Source organism: Hyperoodon ampullatus (genome assembly GCF_949752795.1).
Source record: "Hyperoodon ampullatus genome assembly, chromosome: 20".
In the NCBI taxonomy this organism is placed as follows: domain Eukaryota; kingdom Metazoa; phylum Chordata; class Mammalia; order Artiodactyla; family Ziphiidae; genus Hyperoodon; species Hyperoodon ampullatus.
The window spans coordinates 5,350,896-5,377,144 of NC_136933.1; the positions used below are offsets into that span (position 1 = coordinate 5,350,896).

Below are 26,249 nucleotides of genomic sequence, written 5' to 3' on the forward strand. Positions count from 1 at the left end.
AAAAATCCAATTGACCATGTATGTGTGAGTCTATTTCTGCCCACTCTATTCTGTCCTGTATTTTTCTATATTAATGCCAAATCCACAGTCTCTTGATTACTGTAGCTTTATAGTCTCAATCAGGTAGTACAAGTCTAAATCTGTTCTTTGTTTTCAAAGTTGTTTTGATTATTCTAAGTACATTGCATATTCATATGCATTTTATAATCAGTTCATCGATTCATACAAATAAAAAGGCTACACAGATTTTTTATTGGAAGTTTATAAATAACTTACAGGAGGAATAGACATCTTAACAATGTTGAGTCTTATAATTCCTGAATGCAGTACGTCTTTTCATTTACTTACTTTTTCTTTAATTTCTCTCAGCAATCTATTATAGTTTTTAGTGCATAGGTCTTGCACATAATTTGTCAGATTTATCTCTAAGCATTTAAATTTTGATCTATTATAAATAGTGAATTAAAAAATCAATTTCTGATTGTCACTAGTACATATGCAATTGATTTTTGAATATCAATCTTGTATCCCGAAACATTACTAACATAGTACCCAGTTCTAAGAGCTTTTAAGACAGATTCTGTAGTCTTTTCTACACATAACTCTTGTTGTTTGTAAGTAAAAACAGGTTTATTTCTTTCTTTTTTAGAAATAAATGAAGACCAACCAAAAGAGAACAAGCAAATGCTGTTTATTCAGAGATTGCTATAGCAAGGGAGTCAGTCACCATCACTTGTGTTTGGCAGAAACTCAAAGACAGGCAGAGGGGTGATAAAACTTTATAGCTGCAAAAAAGAGACTCAGACATATCCTGATTAGAGGCTCTTAGCAATGGGGAGGCTATAGGTGGGTTAACTATGTGATTGATTTGGGACATATATTTGTCTTTCTCCAGTTGGTCCTAAATTGGAAGCATGGGAAAAATTAGAGAGACTTCAGTTATTAATTATGTTCTTGCAGTTTGGGTCTATTGCTACAGGCATTACTATTTGGCTTCTCGGACTGGTTGCCATGAAGACTAGTTTGATTTTCTGGATTGGTTACTGCAGATAGTAGGTTGACTTCTAGGACTGGTTGCTATAGCTATGGGTCAGAGTTCTATAGTTATACATGGTTTGGCCATTGTCCATTTGTATATTTAGTCTTTTACTTTATAACTTGGATACATTTTCTTTTTCATGCTATATTGCACTGGCTAGAACCACTAGTACAATATTGCATAGCAGCAGTGAGAGTGGACATCATTGCCTAATTCATCTTGGGGAAAACATTCAATCTTCCACCATTAAGTATCATGGTAGCTTTTGTTTTTTTATAGATGTCTTTGATCAATTTGAGGGCATTCCCTTCTATTCCTAATTTGCTTTCAGTTTTTATCAGGAATTGATGTCAGATTTTCTCAAATGCATTTTTTTCATCTATTGTGATGTTCACATAAGTTTTCTTCTTTTCTTTTTTCCCCCTCCTTCTATTTATTTTTTTATTTTTTTATTATTATTATAAATTTTTTTTTTTTTTTTGCTGGTAGGTATAGTGAATTCTATTGACTGGTTTTTAAAATATTAAACCTACCTTACATTACTGGGGTAAACTCCACTTGGTCATGATGCATTATCTTTTTTATACATTGTAGGATTTCACTTGCTGAAAATTTGTTAACAATTCTTACATCTGTGTTCATGAGGAATACTAATCTGTGGTTTTCTTTCCTTGTAATATCTTTATTTTTGGTGTGAGAATAATGCTGGTCTCATAGAATGAGCTGGAAAATATTCTTTCCTCTTCAACTTCTGGAAACGTTTGTGTACAACTGATGTTATTTCTTCCTTAAATGTTTGGTAGAATTTCCCAGTGAAACCATCTGAGTGTGGTGTTTCCTTTGTGGAAGGTTTTAAACTACAAGTTCAATTTCTTTAATAGATATGCTATTTGGGTTATATTTTCTTGAGTGAGCTTCAGTAGTTTGTATTTTTCAAGGAATTTTTCCTTTCATCTAAGTTGTAGAATTAATTGGCCTAAAGTTGTTCATAATATTCTTATTAATATTTTAATATCTGTAGTACCTGTACTGATGTTAGCTCCCTCATCTTTGATATTGGTGATTTGTGTCTTTTATGGGTTTTTTTTTTTGGCTGATCAGTCTGACTAGAGGCTTATCAATTTTACTGATCTCAAAGAACCAGCTTCTGCTTTCATTGATTTTTCTCTATTTTTTTGTTTTCTTTCTTGATTTCCACTTTGATATTTATTTTTTTATCATTTTTACTTTCATTAGGATTAATTTACTTTTTTTTTCTGATTTTTTTTTTTTTTTTTGCGGTACGCGGGCCTCTCACTCTTGTGGCCTCTCCCATTGCAGAGCACAGGCTCCGGACGCGCAGGCTCAGCAGCCATGGCTCATAGGCCTAGCCGCTCTGCGGCATGTGGGATCCTCCTGGACCGGGGCACGAACCCGTGTCCCCTGCATCAGCAGGCGGACTCTCAACCACTGCGCCACCAGGGAAGCCCTCTGATTTTTTTTTTAAGGTAGAAACTGAAGTCATTGACTTGAGACCTTCCTCCTGTTCTAACATAAGCATTTACTGCTCTAAATTTGCAATGGCATTTTCAATGTGTGTATATCATGAATCACAGAGTGTTACCATTGATTGGGACATTAAAAATTGTCATGTTCTACCTTTGCATTTTATAGTTAAGAGACCATAAATTAGTCAACATCTTACAGTTAATGTATGTTCCTTCACTGGCCTTTAAACAACTTCTCTCATGAACCCAATTTTGGAAGGTTAATGTATCTTTATACTCACCATCTAGCTTTCTGTTCTGTTTTAATCTTTGTAACAGATTTCAAAATTGCATTCTACCTATTCATCCTATTTGAACCAAGAATAGTCTTTGGCAAAATGCAACTCCAATTTTCTTCTGTTAGCACAGCCTGTATTTGTATACATCTATTCTAGGCCCCAGACTCTTGAGGAAGGGGAGTGCTATTAGACATACCAAGTCAAAAGAAGATCAAGAAGTGTCAGGCTGCCGAAGGATAGCTGAGTGAATTCCAGCCAGTAAGTTGGGAAGCACAAGGACTGAGTAGATGTTCATGGAAGGTGATGCTGAGATTTCACAAGAGAATAACTAGATAGCGTATGCTGGATCATCTTCCTTTCGGCAGCATCTCTTTTTATAGCAATAACTCAACCCAGAATAATCCACATGCCACGTGACTTGTGGAGGTGGGTTTTGACCCTAGCCTGTACGTATTACACATCAAGAGTTTGGAAAATAAATGAGTGAATGAATAATTGTTGTGTAATTGTTGGTACTGTTTACCTGCCACAGTCCATATAACTCTTCTCATAGCTGAACTATCATGGGAATTTTTTGTACAGTTGGTTGAATCCAGTAAAAGGAAACTAGAAAATTAATGGGGCATGAATATTAGTTAATTTCCTCCCTCATCTTGGCCCAGTTTCATAACTTCACTCTCAGCTGAGATGAATAAGATTTGAAACACCAGGAACTGGATTTAAATGTGTCTTAGCATCAACATATCACCCCTTGTTGAAGTCCAGAAGAAAAGAGTGCATGGAGAACAGATGGTTGTGTTGAAGGCACTAATTTCTGCTGGATTCCTAATTCAGCAAAGAAGAAAGGAACCCGCAGCCGCAGCACCCCGTCCCCCTGCCTTGGCTGCTGTGTTTTGTCATGTAAGCCAGAAACCACTGCAGTGGGCTGTGGGGGAGCTGAAGACAGCTAAACCCTCTATCTTTTAAAAAAAATTATAGTCATAATTTTTCCACCCTTATTCATCAGTTTTCAAAATTTCAGTCCATTTATATGAAACAGCCAGTCACTCAGGAGGTGAAAAGAAGTGGGGAAGGCTTACTTGAAATTTAGTTAAGAGCAGGTGGCAGAGGGAAAGGGCTCCGCATGGTGCTGCATAATCATGGGATGCCCGATAATGTTAGGATGAAGATGTTATTATTTTCCTTGGATGAGAACGTGTCCAGCCTGAATGCATGATTACACTGGTTAAATACTTCTCAGTAGTCTTGCGCTATCTTTATATGTGCATATTTATCTGTGGGCTGACTTTCGGGAAGAGATTCTGAATCAAAATTAGATTGTCAAGAATGATGAGGGGAAGGAAGAAATTATAGAATACTGACCATGTGTTTGAGAAAGACAAGCAGAACTGAATTTGACAGTCAGTTCTGTTTCCTTTGCTTTAACTTGTCTCGAGACAGCGAGACTAATATACTATCTGTAATCTATTCAAATCGAGGGGTGGGTGCTGTTTTGACACCGACTGTACACTCTGCCTTGTTCTAATATAGAAGATTCATACATTGCCCTTTGCCAAAGTAGTTGTGGTTTGGGGCTACATGAGTTATGCTGGATGGATAACTACATATGCATTTGATATTGCTGAGGAATATTTTATGAATTGCTTAACTGAAAATAATAAAAAGGCTAAAATATATGGTAAAGACAATGAGAGCTGTGGGATTTACAAGTAGGATGAAATTAGTTTCTGGAGCAACTGGGGAAGAGTCCTTAGAGGGGTCAGTCTTGGAATAGACATAGAAGGGTTATTATATTCAGTTATGTGATGAGAGGCGTACGTGTATATCAGGAATTGGGAAGAGAATCAACAAATATACAGAGACAGGAATATGCATTTTGTGATCTTAGGATGGTAAGGGGAAAGTATCCTGTGGTACAGCATTGTAGTTAAGACTTTATTTAACCTCTGGAATGAGAAAGCCTGGGTTCAAATACTGGCTCTATACAACCTGCTAGTTGTGTAACCTTGTACACAACCTACTAAGTGTGTAACCTGAATTAGTTAATCGCATTCAGAATGCATAAAGCCTTCTCAAAACCGGGCTATGCAAGGTCCCTCTCCTGGTATTTATTTATGTTCTTTTCTCCACTCACCCTGGGAAGGACCTGGCCTTGGGGATCCCTGAAAGAGTTGACAGCTGAGGACTGGCTGCTGACAATACTCCCAGAGCAGGGGCCACACGTTCTCCATGGAAGGGGATCTGGGCAGTGCCTCTCCACATCCATCAAACCGACTAGACTCTCCTACGAGTTCTAATGGTCTGTCTGTTGACGCTGTCAATTTTCTTCTAGATACATTTTTTATTATTTGCCAACAGTGAGTCTCAGCTCTCCCCTTTCTTTGCCCAGATCTCTTTTTCTTTTACTTTCTTTATGGAGTTGATGAGGCGCTCCAGTGCTGTGTGCAACAGCAAGAGTGACAGTGGTCATAGTCTTTAAAGAAATACAATAAAAATTTCTCCAGGGCTTCTCTGGTGGCGCAGTGGTTGAGAGTCCGCCTGCCGATGCAGGGGACATGGGTTCGTGCCCCGGTCCGGGAGGATCCCACATGCCGCGGAGCGGCTGGGCCCGTGAACCATGGCCGCTGAGCCTGCGTGTCTGGAGCCTGTGCTCCACAACGGGAGAGGCCACAAGAGTGAGAGGCCCGCGTACCGCAAAAAAAAAAAAAAAAAAAAAAAAAAATTTCTCCAATAAGCATACCGGTCGCTATAGATTTTTCATACAACCAGTGTGGAGGCAAGAATGCTCCTGTCTTTCCCTAGTTTACTAAGTTTTTAAAAGAATATAAATAGGTGCTGGATTTTATCATATGATTTTTTTGTATTGGTTGAGATAATGATTTTTCTCTTCCTTTAGTCTATTGGTGTGGTAAATAACATTGAGCTTTTTGAAGCTGCGCCATGCTTGCACTTCTTAGATAATCCAGTATTGATCATGATACATTACTTTTTAAAAAAACCCACAATGTTGTATTCAGTTTGTTAATTTTACTTAAGGGTTTTGGCATCTCCATTAATCTTTTTAATTTAATAGACTTAATTTTTTAGAGCAGTTTTCAGGGTCACAGCAAACTGAGAGGGAGGTACAGAGAGTTCCTATAGACTCCCTACCCCACAACAGGAACAGCCTCCGCCATTTCAACATCCCCCAACAGATGGTACTTTTGTTACAACTAACAAACCTACACTGACATCATCATCATCCAAAGTCCATAGCTTACCTTAGGGTTCATTCACTCTTGCTGTTGTACCTTCGGTGAGTTTGGACAAATGCATAATGACAACCATCCACCCATCTTTTTTTTTTTTTTTTTTTTACGGTACGTGGGCCTCTCACTGTTGTGGCCTCTCCCGTTGCGGAGCACAGGCTCCGGACGCGCAGGCTCAGCAGCCATGGCTCACGGGCCCAGCCGCTCCGCGGCATGTGGGATCCTCCCAAACCGGGGCACGAACTCGTGTCTCCTGCATCGGCAGGCGGACTCTCAACCACTGTGCCACCAGGTAAGCCCCATCCACCCATCTTTATAATATCATATTGAGTAGTTTCCCTGTCCTAAACATCCTCTGTGCTCTGCTTGTTTATCCTTCCCCCTCTGTAACCCCTAGCAACCGCTGATCTTTTTACGGTCTCCATGGTTTTACCTTTCCCAGAATGTCATATAGTTGGAATCATATGGTATGTAGCCTTTTCACATTGACTTCTTTCACTTAGTAATATGCACTTAAGTTTCCTCTAAATTTTTCATGGCTGGACAGGTCATTTATTTTTAGTGCTGAATAACATTCCATTGTCTGTATGCACCACAGTTTATTTTATCCATTCACCTAACTAAATGACTTCTTGGTTGCTTCCAAGTTTTGAAAATTATGGATAAGCCTTCTATAAACATCTGTGTGCAGGTTTTGTGTGAACAAAATTTCCATTTTGTAAAAAAGATGTATTTTTTGTCGATTATCAAAGAAAACTGAAGTTGAACCATATGAAATTTCCAATATTTGATTGTTTTTCACTTAGAGAAATAACAGATTCACATAGTTCAACAATCATGGTTGCGGTATATTACACTGATGGATTTTCATCTGTTAAAGCAATAAACTGCATACAGTCATGCTGTGTAATCCTATTACCTAGTGTTTCTGCTTTTTTATGATTTCATGTTTTTGTTTCATATTGGTAATATCTTCTCAACTCCTTAAATATATTTAGCATCCTTATTTAACAATTTCGGTTGGTATTTTCCAATATTTTTGCTTCACTTGGTTTTGTGCCTGGTTGCCTGCACGAACACTTGTATTCCAGACAAAGACAGAGACACTGAAAAGGGGACTAGACAAGGAAGAAAGATAATGACTTCTCTTTGGAAGTACTGGGTTTGAGCAAGACACTGGCTGGACCTACAGGGGATGTTCTGAAGGCCCTTAGGAAGAGGTAAATGGAGGTCGGGAGGAGATGGTGAGAAGTGGAGTCTCAGAGTCTGAGAGCTGAGAGATGTCAGAGCAGCATCTCTGTGCCACGCAGCAGCCTCTTTCGAGCTCTGCACTTCTCAGCCTGCTCTTTGCAGGTCCCTGGGAGGTTGGCTGAGACCGGCTCTTCCAGATTTTGCTTCACACTGAAGTGCAATCTAGCTAAAGCTGGAGGTAGCTCTCCCAGTCTGTTTTCTTTTTCTTTCAATCTGGGCTTGGCAGCCACAGAAGGGAAGGGGAGAGGAGCTGATTAGAAAGGAGGGAAAATAGAACCGGGTTTTCAAAAATCCACTTGCCTTCTAAGCACTTGGGGAGCTGCAAAAAACCTAATTCCTGGTCCCTTGGCCCCTAGCAATTCTTGTGATGAGGTCTGAAACCTTCCTTTAAAAAAAAAAAAACAACCCTATGATTCTGAAACAGGTGGTCCAGGGACCAAACTTTGGGAGAGATTGGAAGGAAAAGAACTACTCCAGGTCTGGTCTGTATGCAGAGGGGTGGGCGGTTGGGTGGAAACTAGGGATTCCTGCGCCCCTCCCTGCTGTCCCCGAGAGGCAGCACGTTGCAGTCTGTGGCAGATGGATGTGCAAACCTCTGCTTGCTTTAGATTGTGTGTCCCTCTGGTCCCTCCAGCTGAGGGAAAGGAGTGACATAGGGACTCTGGAGCATCTGGGGAGTATTTATTGAATACAACCATCTTCCACTGACCAAGTCTATCTCTCTGAACCACCTGGCTAGAGAGAATGGATTATTTCAGAATTCCCTATTTTTCTTTAATCATGCTATCAGTTCAGAGCAACCTGCAAACAGATTAAAATCTGGGACTTTGAATAGGCAAATAGATAAGCTGAAATGCAGCTGGTGGTGAGCTGGTGGTGGTGAGCTGGAGGTGACAGCAGATTTGCAGCTGGCAGCCATGTGCATGTGTGCCCTGAAGGTCTGGAGAGCAGTATTAAGCAAAACAGGTATTTCTGGAAAAATAAAATATGCTTCCAGATACTTGACTCTAGGGATTCAAGGGAAAAAAATTTCTGTTTCCCTGTCATTCAGTGAAACCAAGTTATTAACCTATTTTTCGACTAGTGGCACGGCTGGACCCTCAGGATTTCAGCAGTGCTGAGGCTTCCCAGCCCTGCCCCACTTCAGCCGGCTAACTTGGTGTGCAAAAATCTAGCTAAACATGGAGGGGGGGACACTAGGGTGGGAAGAAATAGACAGTCCACTCTTTGCACATTATTTTACAGTGAAAAATATTCCTAATAAATTTGCTGATTACTTTTCTCAGATCATAAAAGTTATATGTACCTACAAGTATTCTTGAAAATAGGATGAATGCACAATCTGTGAAAATAAAATCACCTTTCAAGTGTACCAGAGGAAACTGACTTTAAAAATTTAAATTTTCTTGTACGTGGAAGAATCTCTTTGTTAGGCAGATACTCTGTTTTGTTTGTTAGTCCAATTAAAAATTATTATTATTTACTATCGCTGCATTCAAAGTGAGGTCTGTTGGAGTTATGTTCTACAGTAAAAGTCATCTGGCCATTTATTTATTTATTTCAGCTTTATTAAGGTATAACTCACAAATACATTTGTAATATATTTAAAGTGTACATCATGGTGATTTGACATATGTACACATTTATGTGCACATTGTGAAAGGAGTCTCTCCATGGAGTTAATTAACACATCGATCACGTCACATATTTATCATATTTATCTATTGTTTATGAGATCGACTAAGTTCTACTCTCCTAGCAATTTTTAATTATACAGTACAGTGTTATCAACTATAGTCACCATGTTTTACGTTAGATCCTCAGACCTTATTCATCTAACAGTTGAAAGTTTGTACCCTTTTACCAACCTCTCCTTATTTCCTTCACCCTGCAGCCCCTGGCAACTACTTCTCTACTGGTTCCGTGAGTTCAGCTTTTTACTGATTGATTGATTCCACATATAAGTGATTTCACGTGGTATTTCTCTTTCTGTGTCTGGTTCATCTCACTTAGTGTAATGTCCTCAAGGGCCATGATTGCGTCTCAAATTGTAGGATTTCCTTCATTCTCGTGACTGAATAATATTCCTTTGTCTGTAAATACCACATCTTCTTTAGCCATTCATTCATTGATGGACATTTAGGTTGTTCCATATCTTATGATTTATGAATATTGTAAATAATTGTGAATAATGCTGCAATGAACATGAGAGTGCAGTTACCTTTTTGATATCCTGTTTTCATTTCCTTGGGATATACGCCCAGAAGTGGAATTGCTGGATCATATGGTAGATCTATCTTTAATTTTTTTGAGGAACCTCCATTCTGTTTTCCAAAGGGCTGTGCCAGTTTACCTTCCCACCAACAGTGCACAAGGGTTCCCTTTTTCTAAATCTTTGCCAACACTTGTTATTTCTTGTCTTTTTGATGATGGCCATTCTGAATGGTGTGAAGTGGTACGTCAGTGTGGTTTTCATTTGCATTTTCCTGATGGTTAGTGATGTTGAGCATCTTTTCACATGCCCACTGGCTACTTGTATATCTTCTCTGGAAAAATGTCTGTGTAATTCCTCTTCCCATTTTTAATCAAATTGTTCTTTTTTTCTTATTGAGTTACATGAGTTCTTTACATATCGTGGCTGTTAAGCTTTATCAGCAATATGATTTGCAAATATTTTCTCCCGTTCCATAGGTTACCTTTTCATTTTGTTGGTGGTTTTGTTTTGTTTTTGCTGTGCAGAAGCTTTTAGTAGAAGGAAAGAAATATCAAAGATCAGAGTGGAAATACATGAAATAGAGACTAAACAGACAATAAAAAAAGATTGATGAAATTCAAAGCTGGTATTTTGAAAGAGTAAACAAAATAGACAAATTTTTAGCCAGACTTACCAAGAAAAAAAGAGACAGCACTCAAAACCAAAATTATAAATGAAAGAGGAGACATTACAACTGATAGCACAGAAATACAAAGGATCACAGAGACTACTGTAAACAAACAATGCCAGAAAACTGGCCAGTCTAGAAGAAATGGATGAATTCCTAGAGGAGTACAACCTACAAAGGCTGAACCATGAAGAAACAGAAAATCTGAGCAGACTACAGAAATTGAGTCAGTAATCGAAAACCTCCCAGCATAGAAAAGTTCAGAACTAGATGGCTTCTCTGGTGAATTCCACCAAATATTTAAAGAAGAATTAATACTAATCCTTTGGAAACTCTTTCAAAAATTAGAAGAGGAGGGAACACTTCCAAACATACTTTACGAGGCCAGCATTACCCTAATACCAAAATCAGGCAAGGACACTACAAGAAAGAAAATTACAGCCTAATATTTCTCGTGAACATAAATGCAAAAATCCTCAACAAATATTAGCAAACCTAATTCAATAATACATTAAAAGGATGATATACCATGATCAAGTGGGATTAATTCCAGGGATGTAAGGAAGGTTGAAAATCTGCAAATCAATCAGTGTGATACACCACATGAACAAAATGAATGTTAAAGTCATTTGATCATCTCAGTAGATGCAGAAAAAGCATTTGATGAAATTAAACATCTATTCATAATAAAACTTTCAACAAACTGGGTGTAGAGGGAATGTACCTCAACATAAGAAAGACCATATATGCTAAGCCCACATCTTAACATTATACTCAACGGTGAAACACTGAAAGCTTTTTCTGTAAGATCAGGAATACGATAAAGATGCCCACTCTCACCACTTTTATTCAACATAGTATTGGAAGTCCTAGCCAGAGCAATTAGGCAAAACAAAGAAATAAAAGGTATCAGATCACAGAAGAAGAAGTAACACTGTCTCTATTTGCAGATGGTCTGATATTATATGTAGAGAACCCTAAAGACTCTGCCAAAAATACTGTTAGAACTGATATGCAAATTCATTAAAGTTGCAGGATACAAATCAATGTACAAAACCCAGTTGGTTTCTATACACTAACAATGAACTATCAGAAAGAGAAATTAAGAAAGTAATCCCAGTTACAATTGCATCAAAGAGAGTAAAATACTTAGGAATACATTTAAACAAGGAGGTAAAAGATCTGGACACTGAAAGTGACAAAACATTGATGAAAAAAATTGAAGAAAACACACAAAAATGGAAAGATATTCCATGTTTATGGATTGGGAGAATTAATATTGTTAAAATGTCCATTTTACCCAAAGCAATCTACAGGTTCAGTTCAAGCCCTATCAAAATTCCTATGCATTATTCACTGAAATAGAACAATTTCAAAATTTGTATGAAAGCACAAAAGACCCCAGGTAACTGAAGTGATCTTGAGAAAGAAGAATAAAGCTGGAGGCATCACACTTCCTGATTTCAAAGTATATTTCAAATCTTTGGTAATATGTATACATATAGCTGATTCACTTTGTTATAAAGCAGAAACCAACACACCATTGTAAAGCAATAATACTCCAGTAAAGATGTTTAAAAAAACCAAAAAAACAGTATGATATAGGCATAAAAACAAACATACAGATCAATGGAATACATAGATCATAAATAAACCTTTACATGCATATGTGATCAAGTAATTTACGACAAAAGAGCCAAGAATAAAGGAAAGGATAGCCTCTTCAATTAATGGTGTTCAGAAAACTGGACAGTCACATGCAAAAGAATGCAACTGGACCACTATCTTATTCCCCACACAAAAATTAACTCAAAATGGGTTAAAGACTTAAACATAAAATCTGAAACCATAAAATTCCCAGAAGAAAGTATAGGGAGTAAACTCCTTGAGACTGGTTTTGGCAATGATTTTTTTTTGGGGGGGTGGGGGTTGACACCAAAAGCAAAGCCAACCAAAGCAAAAATAAGCAAGTGGGACTATAAAAACAAAAGCAGACTACAGAACAAAAAAGCTTCTGTTCACCTGAGTATTTAAGTAAGTAACATGCTTTTATAGAAGAACCAATCTGTGCAGAACTTTTTTTTTGGGGGGGGGGCGGTACACGGGCCTCTCACTGTTGTGGCCTCTCCCGTTGCGGAGCACAGGCTCCAGACGCGCAGGCTCAGTGGCCATGGCTCACAGGCCCAGCCACTCCACGGCATGTGGGATCTTCCCGGACCAGAGCACGAACCCGTGTCCCCTGCATCGGCAGGCGGACTCTCAACCACTGTGCCACCAGGGAAGCCCTGTGCAGAACTTTTAAAGGTACATAGTGGGAATGGATCAGGACTATAAAAACAACGAAAATTGAGGATTCAGTCATAACAACAGAGTTCAGTTTGAGAATAATTGTATGGTACATGCCAAGGAGTATAAAATAATAGGGTAAAAAGAGAATCAAATGTAAAAATGTTACACAGGGTAATGAGGCCACATTAAACCTGCTCCTGCTGCCTTGCTTGTTGGGTTTTCTCGGTGACTGTCATCTATTTCAGAAGACCAGGGACTCGGTTTTATCTTGGTTTCTCCACCACCTTAAACCTCACTCCAAACAAATAGATGGAGACAAGTGTTTGCCCTTGGCAGTGGTTGGGTTAATCTTGGCAGACCTCATAAAGCCATGTTTTTATAAAGTGCTAACCTTTTTCTTATTCCAGGCATGAATTTTATAAGAGAAACCAAGAGACCTTGGGAAATGATTGCGCAGGATTGGCTTGTGTTTAAGCTTTCACACTGCAGAAGGCTTTGGTAGCTTTGTTGCTTCAAATCACCCTGTCTTCTCTGACTTTAATCACTGATCTCACTGGCTTTATTTTTTCTCTCATCTCTAACTTTAACTTCTTTACAGGAGCTTCTGGAGGGGAAAAAAAAATCATTTTTTGTTTTATTTTCCCAAACAGCAAAAGTGAGGCCTAGGTGAGGTATAATGCATTTTTTATCCTCCAGTGTTCTCTTATTTCTCCTGTGATTCTGCTTGAAATGTGCAGACATCTTGGAGAAATATTTAGCTCTGCCCTCACGCAACAGAAAAATTGTTCCTCTGTACTTTGGTGGTAATGTAATTTTTTGAGTTGCAAGACTTTGATTTAAAATTGTAATGCACTGATGTAGGCACTTGAGTAGGCAGACGGAAGTAACAGATTTAGTGCGAACGTGTTTACACAATCATGAATGCTGCCCAGCCCACCCTATATGGTTTTCTCCAACAAAAATTCACTTTTCTCAAAACTTGTTTAAGATAAGCATTTCTCATTTCAAATGCTCTTTTAAAAATATTTCAGAAACATAATAAAATGACCTAATTCTAGAAACTTTAAGGCTATCCTATTTGCTTTTGGGAAAGGGACTGATTCCTGTGTACAAGAAGAAAGACCCCCAAAGAGCACCTGGTGTGGATAGATGGCATGTGTCTTAGTCACCTCAGGCTGCGAGACAAAATAGCATCGCGTGGGGGCTTACACAATAGACATTTGCTTTCTCACGGTTCTGGAGCTGGAAGGCTAAAATCAAGGTGCTGGCGTGGTTTCTGGTGAAGTTTCTCTTCCTGGCTTGCAGAACTGTCAGCTCCTTGCTGTGTCCTCACATGGCCTTTCCTCTGTGCACGTGTCCTCGTCTTAGAAGGATGCCAGTTCTACTGGATTAGGGCCCCACCCTTCTGTCCCCTTTCAATGTTAATTACCTATCTCAAAATACAATAATGCTGGGGCGTGGGAGAGGGTGGTTGGTGAGGGCTTCCACATATGAATTTGGGGGGTGGGTAATACAATTCAGTCCATAGCAGCACAAATGCCCGGGATCCTATGATTAAAAACTAAGTGACATATCACCCTAGGCCACAGCCTGTGTCTGACCACAGGTTAAATGAGATTTACTAAACCAACGTCTGGTGGATTGGGATTCTTGGAAACAGTGGAGGAGTTGGCTCTGCCAGTCCCAAACATCATCTTGCTCAACCACCTGGATCTGCATGTGTCACGATGGCTGCAGCAAGAGGGCTCGCTCTGGATCTGGACTTCTGTACCAGCTGCAGCAATTCCTCGGTTTCCTTGGAGTTTTTCTTCAAGCTCAGCTGTCCTCAGGTCCCCTTGAGAGTTTTCCTCTAATGTGTACAGTCTGCAAAATGCCTGCAGGAGCTGTTGCCAGAACTCTCTCTGGTCTGCACGCTCCCTTCTCCTCTTGGACCTGCCCTGCCCGTGGGGTTCAGGGATGGTAAGAACGGGGAGGTGGGTTTGATTTCATTTTCAGAGTGGAAGGGAATCTATAGCAATGATGTACAGACACTTCCACACAATCATGGAAGTGTGTGTACATCAGGAGTCTTGGGCTCTGGTTCTGGATCATTTCTTTCTTCCATGCATGCGTTCAGTCCCTCAATCAACAAACCTTTCTTGAACGCCGACTGTGTGTCATGATGCTAAATGATGGGGATGCAAATGAACAAAATAGGTGTAATCCGTCTTCTCTGAGGATTTAGAAGTTGTGATATCATTGTCCTCATCTTAAGGTAAAACAGAATGGTAAATCATCAAAACTGGAATGAACCTATAAATTGTGATTTTTTTCCCCTCTAATTACTGGAATGACTAGTTTCCTTAAGGAATTTGGAAAATTCAAAAATAAGCATACATTGAAGTCACCTGTGACCCATGGTAAAGAATATTAATCTTTTGGTGTGTTTCTTCGTAGACTTTGGCCATGTCTATGCACACAAACGTGTATAGTACACATAGATATTTTTGTTTAAAAAATTTGGCATCTTTTATTTTCTGGTTTGAAACAGACTTTTTCTTAGTGTTATTGCATAGATATTTTTCATGTCATTAAATATTATTAATATGCTTGTTAGTGGCAGTTTTGGTGATCTATCATATATATGTCATAACATTTATCTCTCTCATTCAGGACATTTAAATTATTTTCTCATTTTCACTATTATAAATAAATGACAGTACATGTCTCCGATTGCTTTCTTAAAATGAACTTGTAGGAGTAGCATTTTGGATCAAACAAGTTTTTGCCTTTTGAATATATATTGCAAAATTTCCATCCAGGAAGATTGTATCAATTCACATGCCTATTAGCTATGTACAAGAGTCTTAGTTTTCTTGTATCCTCACTGATATGGATATGTATATTTTATAAACCTTTGCCAATTTAATGGGTGAAAATACATATGTATTTTAAAGTAAGTAATATGAGGTAGAATTTGGATGAACTTCTCTTTATGTATCTTTTAGCTATTTTCATTTCTACAATTCCTATTTATATCTTTTGCTTATTTTAATATTATTTTTTCTTATAAATTTGTTAGAACACTCTTTATCTTAAAGGTATTAGACCACTTTCTTTTACATATTGCAGATATTTTCCTACTTTGTGGTTTGCCTCTTACATTTATGTATTTCAGATTACAAACATATATATATATGTATATGTATATATTTAGCTGTATCTATCAGTACTGCTTCTTTTGCTTTGTTGTTTAGAAAACTTTCCAATCACAAAGTTAGATATATTTTCCTAGTTTTCTTTTTGGTCCCAAACTATTGGGTCTATTTTGGGAGTCTTTTCCTATTCCATTTTTTTGTCTTATTTTTTCTACGGCTAAAGCTGCACTATATTTGTCCTGGTCTTTCATATGTCAGATCTCCAATATCATTTTTTTCCTACTTCTTTATCCTATTCTTCTGCATTCTAGGAAGTGACTCTATCTGGACTTCACACTGACCTGCAGTATTGATTCTGCTCTTGCCCTGCTGTGAAAGGTCTTCCAAATTAAGCTGTGATATTTTTAATAGCTTTATTTTATTAACTCAGATAGTACATCTTCATCTTAATCAGTTGTCTTATCTCATCTTTGAGCTTTAATCCTCAGTCCATATTTTCTGAAATTAAATGGCCCAATACATCATGCCGCTTAAAACTTACTTCTATTTATTGTGGTAAATATTTTGCAAAGAAAAAATTCCTTGATGTCTCTTCCTTGAGAGTTCTGTCAATGTCTTCTTTTGAGTCATGTAATTTTTTTCTGTATGCCACTCATCAGTTTAAGGCCTGCCACACGTCCCCAGTGTGTGTGGATCAGCCTTGGATCCTTTCATAGTCCACCCAAAACTTCTTAGGATCTTCTGATCCAATTTCAGCTGTAGGACTGGATGACAGACCATTTCAGTAACCCAGCAGCCTGGGTAGAACATCTTGCCTTGGGGCCTTGGGCAGAGGAGTTTTATTTCTTCCTTCTCTGTGTTGGTAAAGCCTTTCTCTAGGGGGTCAGTCTTCTCTTCCTAGATTTCCAGTTGGTCCGTCTTTCACTATAGGTTTCTGTATCCAACCAATCCGGATGCACCAATCTGGGAAAGAGCCCTACTCATCAGAGGGAATCTCCGAGACTCCTGGTTTCTCTTGGTTTATCTGCATTTAACCTTGACTTCCTAGTGGAGTTGCCCCCCAGTTTTTCTGGGGCTCAGCCCTGGGACCTCAACTTCAGAATGTTAAGTGGGGATCTGCCAGGGCAACCTCTCCTCCTTCCTGAGAGATGGAACCCCCATCTCACATCGGGCAGACATTCTTGGGCAGCTGGGGAGTTAAACCTTTGGTATGTTTTGTCTCTGCTCTAATCAGCTGCTCTTTACCCTAGAATGAGTGGAAATACTTCAAAAATTGGTGGCTTGTGAGAATCACTCTTCTGTAATGATCAATCCGTTCCAGGTTTTCTTTTTTTCTTGTAGTTCTTGGCTTATGTTAGCTGGTTTCTGGAAGAGGTATAATTAGATACCTATGATGAAATAAGATGGTAAAGATTTAACTAGGAAATCAGCAATGGATCTTAAAGCTTATTTGAAATAACACATCTCCTGCCAGCCTCACAGCGGTGATTGGAGGATAAAATGAGAGGATAAATGTGAAAGGACTTTGAAGGCTGTTAGGAACATTATGCAAATACAAAGTTGCTTTGCTACCGCCACATTTTATGAGACCAGAAATCAGTAGCCCTGTTGGAAGCAAATGTGAGTTGCCAGTTTTTTAAGGAATGTGTGATAATGGAAGATGGTTATTTAGGTGAAGCAGAGAGCCGTTCTATTTCTATGTGTTTCGCCCTCTCCTTTCACAGCGATAGATCTGAAATAGAGGTTGGTCTCGTTCTTTATCCCTGCAAAGAGAAGGCTGGCCTGAATTTCCACTTTAGACTATTTCTTACAGTGCCAAGAGATTGTTTCAGCCAAAGAAACTAATCTGCAGATAGGTCTGCCCACGCACAATGCCCAGCAATGGGGGCAAAGGCTTTAATTAAAATGGAAGAGTTGGTCATTTCTGTCCTACCTGGGAAGCTTAAAGTTGATGTGGTTTGAATGAAAGTAATGACTTTCGCTTAAAATGCGAATATTAATGCAAGAAAGAACCTGGGTTTGACTCTGAGTGCAACTGAAAGAGACTGCAATTCCTTTTTCATGTTTTTTTCCCCCTGAAAGGAATGGTCCTTTTCCCTCTTGGAACTCCGTAAGGTATACATTTAACATATAAGGTATATATTTTTTTCTTTTAAGTTCCTTTCAGTTGGCTTTTTAAGCTCTTAAAAGCAGTGTAAATTTTAGATATTAATGCATCTTTGAAAAAGTCCTAACGACTTGCTATTGTTCGTGTTTATTTGGATGACATAAGTCAGTTTCAGAAGTAGCTTTCTTCCAGGGCTTCTCAGTTTGGTTGTCTGGACAGCACTTACCATCCCATAATCCAGCGCTCCACAGCCTGCTAGGGACAGGGCCGCACAGCAGGAGGTGAGCGGTGGGCGAGCCAGCCAAGCTGCATCTGCGGCTCCCCAACGCTCCCATTACCGCCGGAACTGTCCCATTTCTCCCACCCCCACCCCGACCCCAGTCCGTGGAAAAATTGTCTTCCACGAAACCGGTCTCTGGTGCCAAAAAGGCTGGGGACCGCTGCCATAATCTCCATTCACACACACAGAAAGCTAAAGAGACCACACTGTGAAAAGTACACATATTTACCATTGAATTTGTACGTACCAAAATCGAGTTTTCAGTTTTGAAGTAGCACGTGCTACCCTTGGGTTAAGTCGGCTCCACTAAATAACAATTATTGCAATGAAAAAAATATGCATTTTGAATGTTGATAAGGGTAGATGGAAACGTGGTCCGTTATATCAGTATATGTTAAACGCATTCCAGATCAGTGATGCTTTTTACTAATTACAATTATTTTGCATATAAAGTAGACTTAATGAGGAATTACAAAGGCTTGAGCATTGTGAAGTTGTTATTATTTTTATGTTAAAGATGAATCTGTTATAAAAATTAAGAAGGAAAACCATCCAGCCTCCTTCTACCCTAATAAATCATGCTTTTTTTCCTTTTCCCTTGCCACTTCTTCTTGGTATACTTACGAATTTTTATTTAATTGTCATCATCGTATACAAGCCATTTTGAGTTTAGCATTTTCCATCCAACATTCATTACGTAGAAAGCATTTTTTCCATTTCCAACCGAACATAAGGGCATTGACGGCGGCTTGAACCCATCCCCTGTTGTCAAAAATGTAGCTGTCTCGGGCTTCCCTGGTGGCGCAGTGGTTGAGAGTCCGCCTGCCCATGCAGGGGACATGGGTTCGTGCCCCGGTCCGGGAGGATCCCACATGCCGCAGAGCGGCTGGGCCCGTGAGCCATGGCCGCTGAGCCTGCGCGTCCGGAGCCTGTGCTCCGCAACGGGAGAGGCCACAACAGTGAGAGGCCTGCGTACAGCAAAAACAAAAACAAAACTTAAGATACAACCTAGAAAGGACTACAGATATATTTTAAAATCACACTTCAGTACTTTTTAATGTCTCTAGTATTTCTCATGTTCCAATAGCACTTTTAAACCCATTTAAAGACAGTCCAGGGACTGTTTGGAAGCACAGTCTTTGTGCTCCAGGAAAAATGAAGGAATTAAAAAAGTGATAAATGAGGAAAACCAGACAGAAAGGATTTATACTACGTCCTGTAAACAAGATGCAATTTGCTGTGTATTCTCTGAAAATCACTTTGCCTTTGTGGCTAATGCATGAAGGCAAACCATTATTCAGGAGGTCGGCTAGAACCCAATTGTAAAGAATGACAAGTGGAACCAAGGACTGGAAAAGAAGGAAAAAAATCTCTGAGTAAAGGAAGGGGATGGGGGACTTGGAATCAGGTAGCAAAGGATTCAAGGAGAGTTCATATCATGGAGATCACATAGAACTCGAAGTTAGGACCGATGCAGTCTACAGTGAGCGATGTTTAGCATTATGTGGATTACAGTGTTTCCTATACAATGTCTCTTTTTTTTTTTTTTTTTTTGAGGTACGCGGGCCTCTCACCTTTGTGGCCTCTCCCATTGCGGAGCACAGGCTCCGGACGTGCAGGCTCAGCGGCCATGGCTCACAGGCCCAGCCGCTCCGCGGCATGTGGGATCCTCCCAGACCGGGGCACGAACCCGTGTCCCCTGCATCGGCAGGCGGACTCTCAACCCCTGCGCCACCAGGGAAGCCCCGGTCACATTGTTTTAAGCTGTCTCTCTCTTTTTTAAAAATTTATTTATTTATTTATTTATTATTTTTGGCTGTGTTGGCTCTTCGTTTCTCTGCGAGGGCTTTCTCTAGTTGCGGCGAACTTCTGACTCTTTCATTGGTGTTTTCAGCCCACCATCCTGCCTCAGGTAGCAACTGGGAAGTTAGAACTGCAATGTTGTCTAGAGGTGAGGGGGGTTTGGATGGGCTCTCAGTTCAGCAAAGGAGGAAAGATGGAAAGAAGAACGGCAGGAATAGAGACGCAGACATAGAGAACGGACGTGTGGACGTGGGGGTGGGATGAGCTGGGAGATTGGGATTGACATATATGCACTACCATGTGTAAAACAGCTAGTAGGAACTTGCTGTATAGCACAGGGAGCTCAGCTCGGTGCTCTGTGGTGACCTAGATGTGTGGGATGGGGGATGGGAGGGAGGTCCAAGAGGGAGGGGATATATGTATACATAGAGCTGATTCACTTCGTTGTACAACAGAAACTAACACAACATTGTAAAGCAACTATACCCCAATAAAAATAAATAAATAAGAAAAAAAACCCAGAAAAGGCAAAAAATAAAGAAAGAAAGAAAGAAAGAAAGAAAGAAAGAAAGAAAGAAAGAAGGGGTCAGTTTGTCCACACTGGACACGGAGCAGTCAGGACAGATGGAAATTCATAGTCCTGCTAGTCTGCAGGAGGTGGGGCTTGATTTGTTCAGTTGCATCTGCCTGCTGGCGTGTAGCTTGGCTCTGATCAGGCTTTGGTTGGAGGTGCCGTGTGCGTGTCACCATCCCAGGACGGCGTTGTCCCTGGCTGCTTAGGGCTGGGCAGCTGCAGTGAGAGAGGGGCTGGGGACCTAGCTCTTCATCACAGTTGGTCCTTGTATTATTCCCTCTGCTGACCTGGTCTTACCTTTGAAGACAATTAAACATTCACTCCAGGCTAAAAGATCCCAGTGGTTTCACCTTTCTTCATTAACTCTGTTTTCTTATCCTGAAATTATATTGGCTTGATGACCTTGGGCAAGTCACTTAACCTATCTGAAACTTCACCCCATGGGACCCATAGGAACGTGCTCAGGTGTTTTCTTTTTTTTCAGTTTTAATATTTTTTAATTGAAGTATAGTTGATTTATAAAGTGTTAATTTCTGCTGTGTAGCAAAGTGATTCAGTTACACATATATATACCTTCTTTTTAAAATATTCTTTTCCATTATGGTTTACCATAGGATATTGAATGTAGTTCTCTGTGCTCTGCAGTGAGGACCTTGTTGTTTCAAGTGTTTTCTAAGCAAAGTCCTTTTGGGCATTTGCAGTCACTGGCTATGTGTCCAAGGATTCAGAATGCCTTCTCTTTCACAGTATCTGCTTCTTCTGCTTTTTCTTCCCAGAGTCGAAAACATGCCAGTAAAGTCCGACTATATTACATGCTTCACCCCAGGGACGGTGGGTGTCCCGCAAAGAGGCTCCGATCAGAGAATGTGAGTATCTGATGCCACATGTTATCCTTGGATAATTTGTTCTGTTTGCTAAAAACTTTGCAGGTCTGGGAATTGCAGTTATGTCCAGCTAAGTGAGTTGAAATCTTTCGCATTAAATATTACAGAAAATATGACATGTAAGCAAGTCTTCTCCTTTTTTCCTGCCAGAACTTGCCAGTATCGGGTTGGGAGACTTTTTGATGGTACTGTGCTGGGACCTCACAGAGAAAAGAACAGACAGAGGTGCTGAGACAGACAGAGGCTGGCTGAGGGGAGGCGGGCACCTTCAGAAGACGTGACCTAAGGGCAAACCTGTCAGAAAGATCAGATGCTTTGCTTGCTACATAATGTATGTTTCCTTTGGTGTGTAAAACAGAATGCCGTTTGTTCATTTATAATGAAAGCTGTGCACATCTTGCAAATAAAAATATTCAGGGCTTTGATCAGCGTCACTTTTCCCTGAGGGAATGTTTACTTAGGAAGACAAATGACAATTAGAAAGTTGCTTTGAGGGTTTAATGTCAGAGCAAAGGGGTTCCCTTAGCCAGGCCAAGGCCAAGACTGATGAGAGAAATATTGCTTCCTCCCAGCAGGGGACCCTTTTCCTAATAAGTGGAATATTCTTACCCACCCGCGGCAGAGACCCTCCATGATAAAAACTGCCGATGAAACACAGAAACTCCTCTCACCCTTTGAGGGCTGAGAGGCTGAGGATGTAGCATTCACACCCCACGCTCTCACCGTGCTTGTGATCCTGTTTTCTTTCTGCTGCCATATCAGTGCCAGTCTTATTAAAAATTAATACATGATCATCAAAGAGACTGGACAGAAACCATACTTGTTTGTTGTCACAGAAGAAACAGAGAGAGAAAGGTAACTGCATATGACCAAAGGTAGCAAGCAGTGTGGCTGGCAGGGTCCACAGATTCCAAGCCCGTGTCTCAGCATCACAAAATGAGGTGCTCACGTATAGACTCATCTGGATGCTGTGGATTTTTCTTTACTGCCCGCTGAGGAAACAGAGACACATAAGCCACAGACCTGTGGCTTTAAAGAGACTTAAATATAGTGAGAGAGGTTAACGTTGTATAAAAAATAGCTCTGATGCCACAGTGTGGGTGTTTGTTAACATTTGTACAAAGCCCCACGGAGACAAAGGGCGGGTGAGTCGTGCCAGGGCCATCTGAGCAGGGAAGGTGTTACTGCAGGGTTGGCCTGTGAGCTGGGGTCTTTGGGCTTGAATGGGTGGTACCGGATGGAGGCATGAGAGTGAGGGGAGGACAGGTGTTTTCTTGGGTGCATCCTTAGCCAAAGAACCTGTTAAGACACAGGAAAGTTGGCCTAAGTCAGCTTTTATGTGATCTCAGAATCCTGGGACCACGTTGGAGTCCCGCCCTCCATCAGCTGTCTATTACAGAGAGAACAGAATTAGGTTTTTTATTTCCTCTTGAAATTATTCAGCGATGTATCCCTTTATTCAATAGCCATTTAGCGTCTAATCCTAAGAGTCAGAAACAATAGGATTCACGGACACTTGACAGTTAGCTCTTGGAACACAGATTATTTTCTATCCAGTCAAATTCTAATCATGAACGTTGCACTTATATCTGCGCTCCTAGCGAGTCATCCATCAGGTGTAGGGGAGGAAAACCTTTCCTTTCTAGGTTCCTTGGCTGGTCTGATGATTAACATGACATAGAACACATGAACAGAGGAAGAACAAATTTCATTTCATACATGTGGGAGCCCCAAAGATAGGAGACTCAAGGAGATGACCGAAACAGGCAACTTTGATGCTTTTTAGACAAAGAAGCAAAGCAATACATTCGTGAGGAATTGACACGACAAAGGCTTTTGGGCTTGGGGTAGCAAAATAGTGAAGGAATAACAAGGTTGGTTTATACAGGCTTCTCCCCGCCATGAATTCCGTATCTTTGGTGATACGCATGTCTGTCTACCTCCTGGTACAGGGAAGGTGCCTTTTCCATGGGAGATTTATTTCCTGCTTTCAGGGGGACAAAGGATGGTCAGAGTATCCTTCTTGGACCTTGCTGTTTCTTAAGTAACTTCATTAAAAAAAATCAATATGCCAAAGTGGCTTATTTTGGGGTGGGCTTATTTCTGTTTCCCTTCACAAGCAAACAGAAAGGGGCACTGTGACTCCAGCTGTGACCTTGAGGACACGATCTTTGCTGCTCTGGTCAGATCCATGTTTCACCCCACTCAGGCTGCGGTTCTGCCAGACTCCTCGGTGTCAGTTGATAGAGGGGAAAAGGTTCAGATTTTACAGAAGGAAGTGTTTGCAAGGGTACTTTACCAAAGGCCCCTTTGAGACCTTTTTCCTGGATTTTGAAAACTTAGCTCTACCAGTGATTTGTTGATTGCATCATTTTCTGTGACTTGTTAATCATTGTCTGGAAGCAAATAAGTAAGTAGGAAAAGCAACATAATGATCTTACTTTTTAAAAGAGATGGTTGATGCCTTAATAGGCTGTATGGACATTTCACAGGAGGAATAGATCATTTCCATTAGGCGTCTTGATGCGTTGGATGCTGTGTGGAAGGTACGCCCAGCCCCTCTCCAGGGCCCTGAGCGTTGATGTGGGTAACTATTTGGGCCAATTTTCTCTGGTACAGACTCACACCTAAGGGTTGAAAGACTAAATACACAAATCAACAATGGCCAGAACATATCTAAAAGTAGAACTTTGACCCACAACCTGCAGCAACCAGTCCAGAAAACCAACCCATTGAGATCCAGTAACTGGCCCAGAAGCCTGCCTGCTGTGAGTCGGACTTGTAGGAAGTCAGACCACCGTCTCTAGTGACAATCCAGGAAGTCAAAAAATAGCCCTGTAACAATAGGCCTCGAATGGCCAGGCTTGATGAATAGCTGACAGCTTCCCTAATTTCTGTCCCTGTTTCCAACTTAGGACCAACCAGAAAAAGCCAAATATGTACCCCTAACCAATCACATAGGCTGTCCCATTCTAGGTGGCCCACCTGCAGTTTCCCCAGGCCAACAGCCTCCAATCAGGGCATGGGTGAAACCTACCCCTTTTCCATTATGAAGCTCCTCTCCACTTCTCTGCTTGCCTTTGAGTCTCCTCCAAATGCAGGTGATGTTGGCTGGCTGTCTTGCTACAGCAAGCTCTACGTAAATAGCCTTTCTTGTTCCCATTTGGTTGTTGTTTATTTCCACAGGGTGGTAAAATGGGGACGAGGATAAGAATCTCTAAAGTACAGGTTCATCCTAAGACTCAACTGAACTAACCCGTTTATAAAGCACTTTGTTTTCAAAGTGCTTTCTGCAGGCATTATTATTTTTTACTTATTTATTTATTTGGCTGTGTCGGGTCTTCGTTGTGCTTGCGGTGCACGGGCTTCTCTCTAGTTATGGCACGTGAGCTCTCTAGTTGCAGCGCCTGGGCTTAGTTGCCCCGTGGCATGAGGGATCCTAGTTCCCCGACCAGGGGTCAAACCCGCGTCCCCTGCATTGGAAGGCGGACTCTTAACCACTGGACCACCAGGGAAGTCCCTCTGCAGGCATTATTATTACTGATCCTCTCTCTACCAGCACCTGTGCTCTTGGGAAGATGTAATACTTTGGTCCACTTGCCTCTCCAGTCTTGCCCATTCTCCCACCTCCCCTGCTCCCAGGGTCTATGGTTTGCATCCTAGTGTTACTCGATGGAGAACACTTTTATGGCTGCCCCGAATATCCAACAAAAGGAGTGTTTCTGAAAATAGAAAACTTGTTGTTGATTTTCCAAACCCTGACCACACATGAACCTTGGGCCTACAGTGATCCCTAAAATTGATGGGTAATGGCAGCCTGGGAATACACAGTAACTCTGAATTTACCTACAGATGAACAGAAGTGCCTGATATTTTTCCCAGGGCCATTGCCACTTCTATTCCAGGTCATTTGACCTTTTGTTGTCGTTGCTTTTTAAAAACTGAAATTCATTTCTGTCCTCTGGCCTTTCCAGCATTTTAAATGCCCTGCTTTACTCTTTAGAATCCTCATTTGGGTCTTCTGTGTTTTTTCCCTGAAATTTTAGAGCAGAACATTTTCCCCTTGAGGCCACAGAGTAAAATTAAATGCGAAATAAATGGTTAGAGTTGATTGCCTTAGAGAAATGTTCAGGAATCCCACCGGCATTAGAGCCAAAAAGGACCGAGAGCCTCGGTTTTCTACCAATGGTCCTTTTTATTATCTTCTCACTCATGGGTCACATGCTTTGAAAAAAAAAATTGTCTGCTTGGGAAATAGCACTTTTAAGTTAAAAAGGTGATTTAATTTTACTTTTATTTTCATTCTGTAAAGATAAGTAACTGCCAACCCAAATTGCCAGTTGGTATTAAATACGCAGTGTTTTTACATGGAATTAATGTAATTTCTTCTAAGTGGGGAAACTTGACATTTGGTTAGTGTGATTGAACTTATCACTCCTAAATATTTATATGGTTTCCCTTAGGTCTGAAATATTCAGCGCAGCTTGAGGACCTCCATGATCACGTTCACAGGTCCCTAAATATCCTGGGTTTCAGGTTGGGAGGACTTGATATAACCTCCCTCCCACCCTGTAAATACAAAGGTGAAAATAAGGCCCAAATAAGTACCATGACTTGTCCAAATTTGTCAGGCCTGAGAATAAGACCCTCCCGGCTTCCCTAAATCTTATTCCTGGGCTTCTTCCACGTATCTTGAAATTGTATCTTATTTGGAGTCATGGAAGCCATTGCTGGGTCCATAGCCAGAGAATATTGCTGTTCTGGGGCAAAGTAATAATAGTAACCGGTACTTATCAGGTGCTTCCCACTTCAGTTCTAAATGCTTTATATACATCAACACATTTAATCCTCACACCTCCTGTATAAAGGCAAGAGCTAGCATTATCCCCACAGAGAAGCAAACTGAAATCGAGATTAAGGCATTTGACTCTGGTCCTACAGCTTGTGAGTGGCAGAGACAAGGCTGGGAAAACATAAAACACGACAAAAT

General features: G+C 40.5%; 1 protein-coding gene across 1 annotated transcript in view; it reads left to right on the top strand.

Moving 5' to 3' along the window:
- Window positions 1–26,249, top strand: part of ZMAT4 (zinc finger matrin-type 4) — a gene marked incomplete at both ends in the record, with an annotated part of 203,552 nt that overhangs the window by 23,814 nt on the left and 153,489 nt on the right. The window contains one exon of the mRNA XM_079726554.1: window positions 21,152–21,241. Coding sequence (XP_079582680.1) covers window positions 21,152–21,241 — 90 coding nt within the window. The remainder of the gene's footprint in view (window positions 1–21,151; window positions 21,242–26,249) is intronic.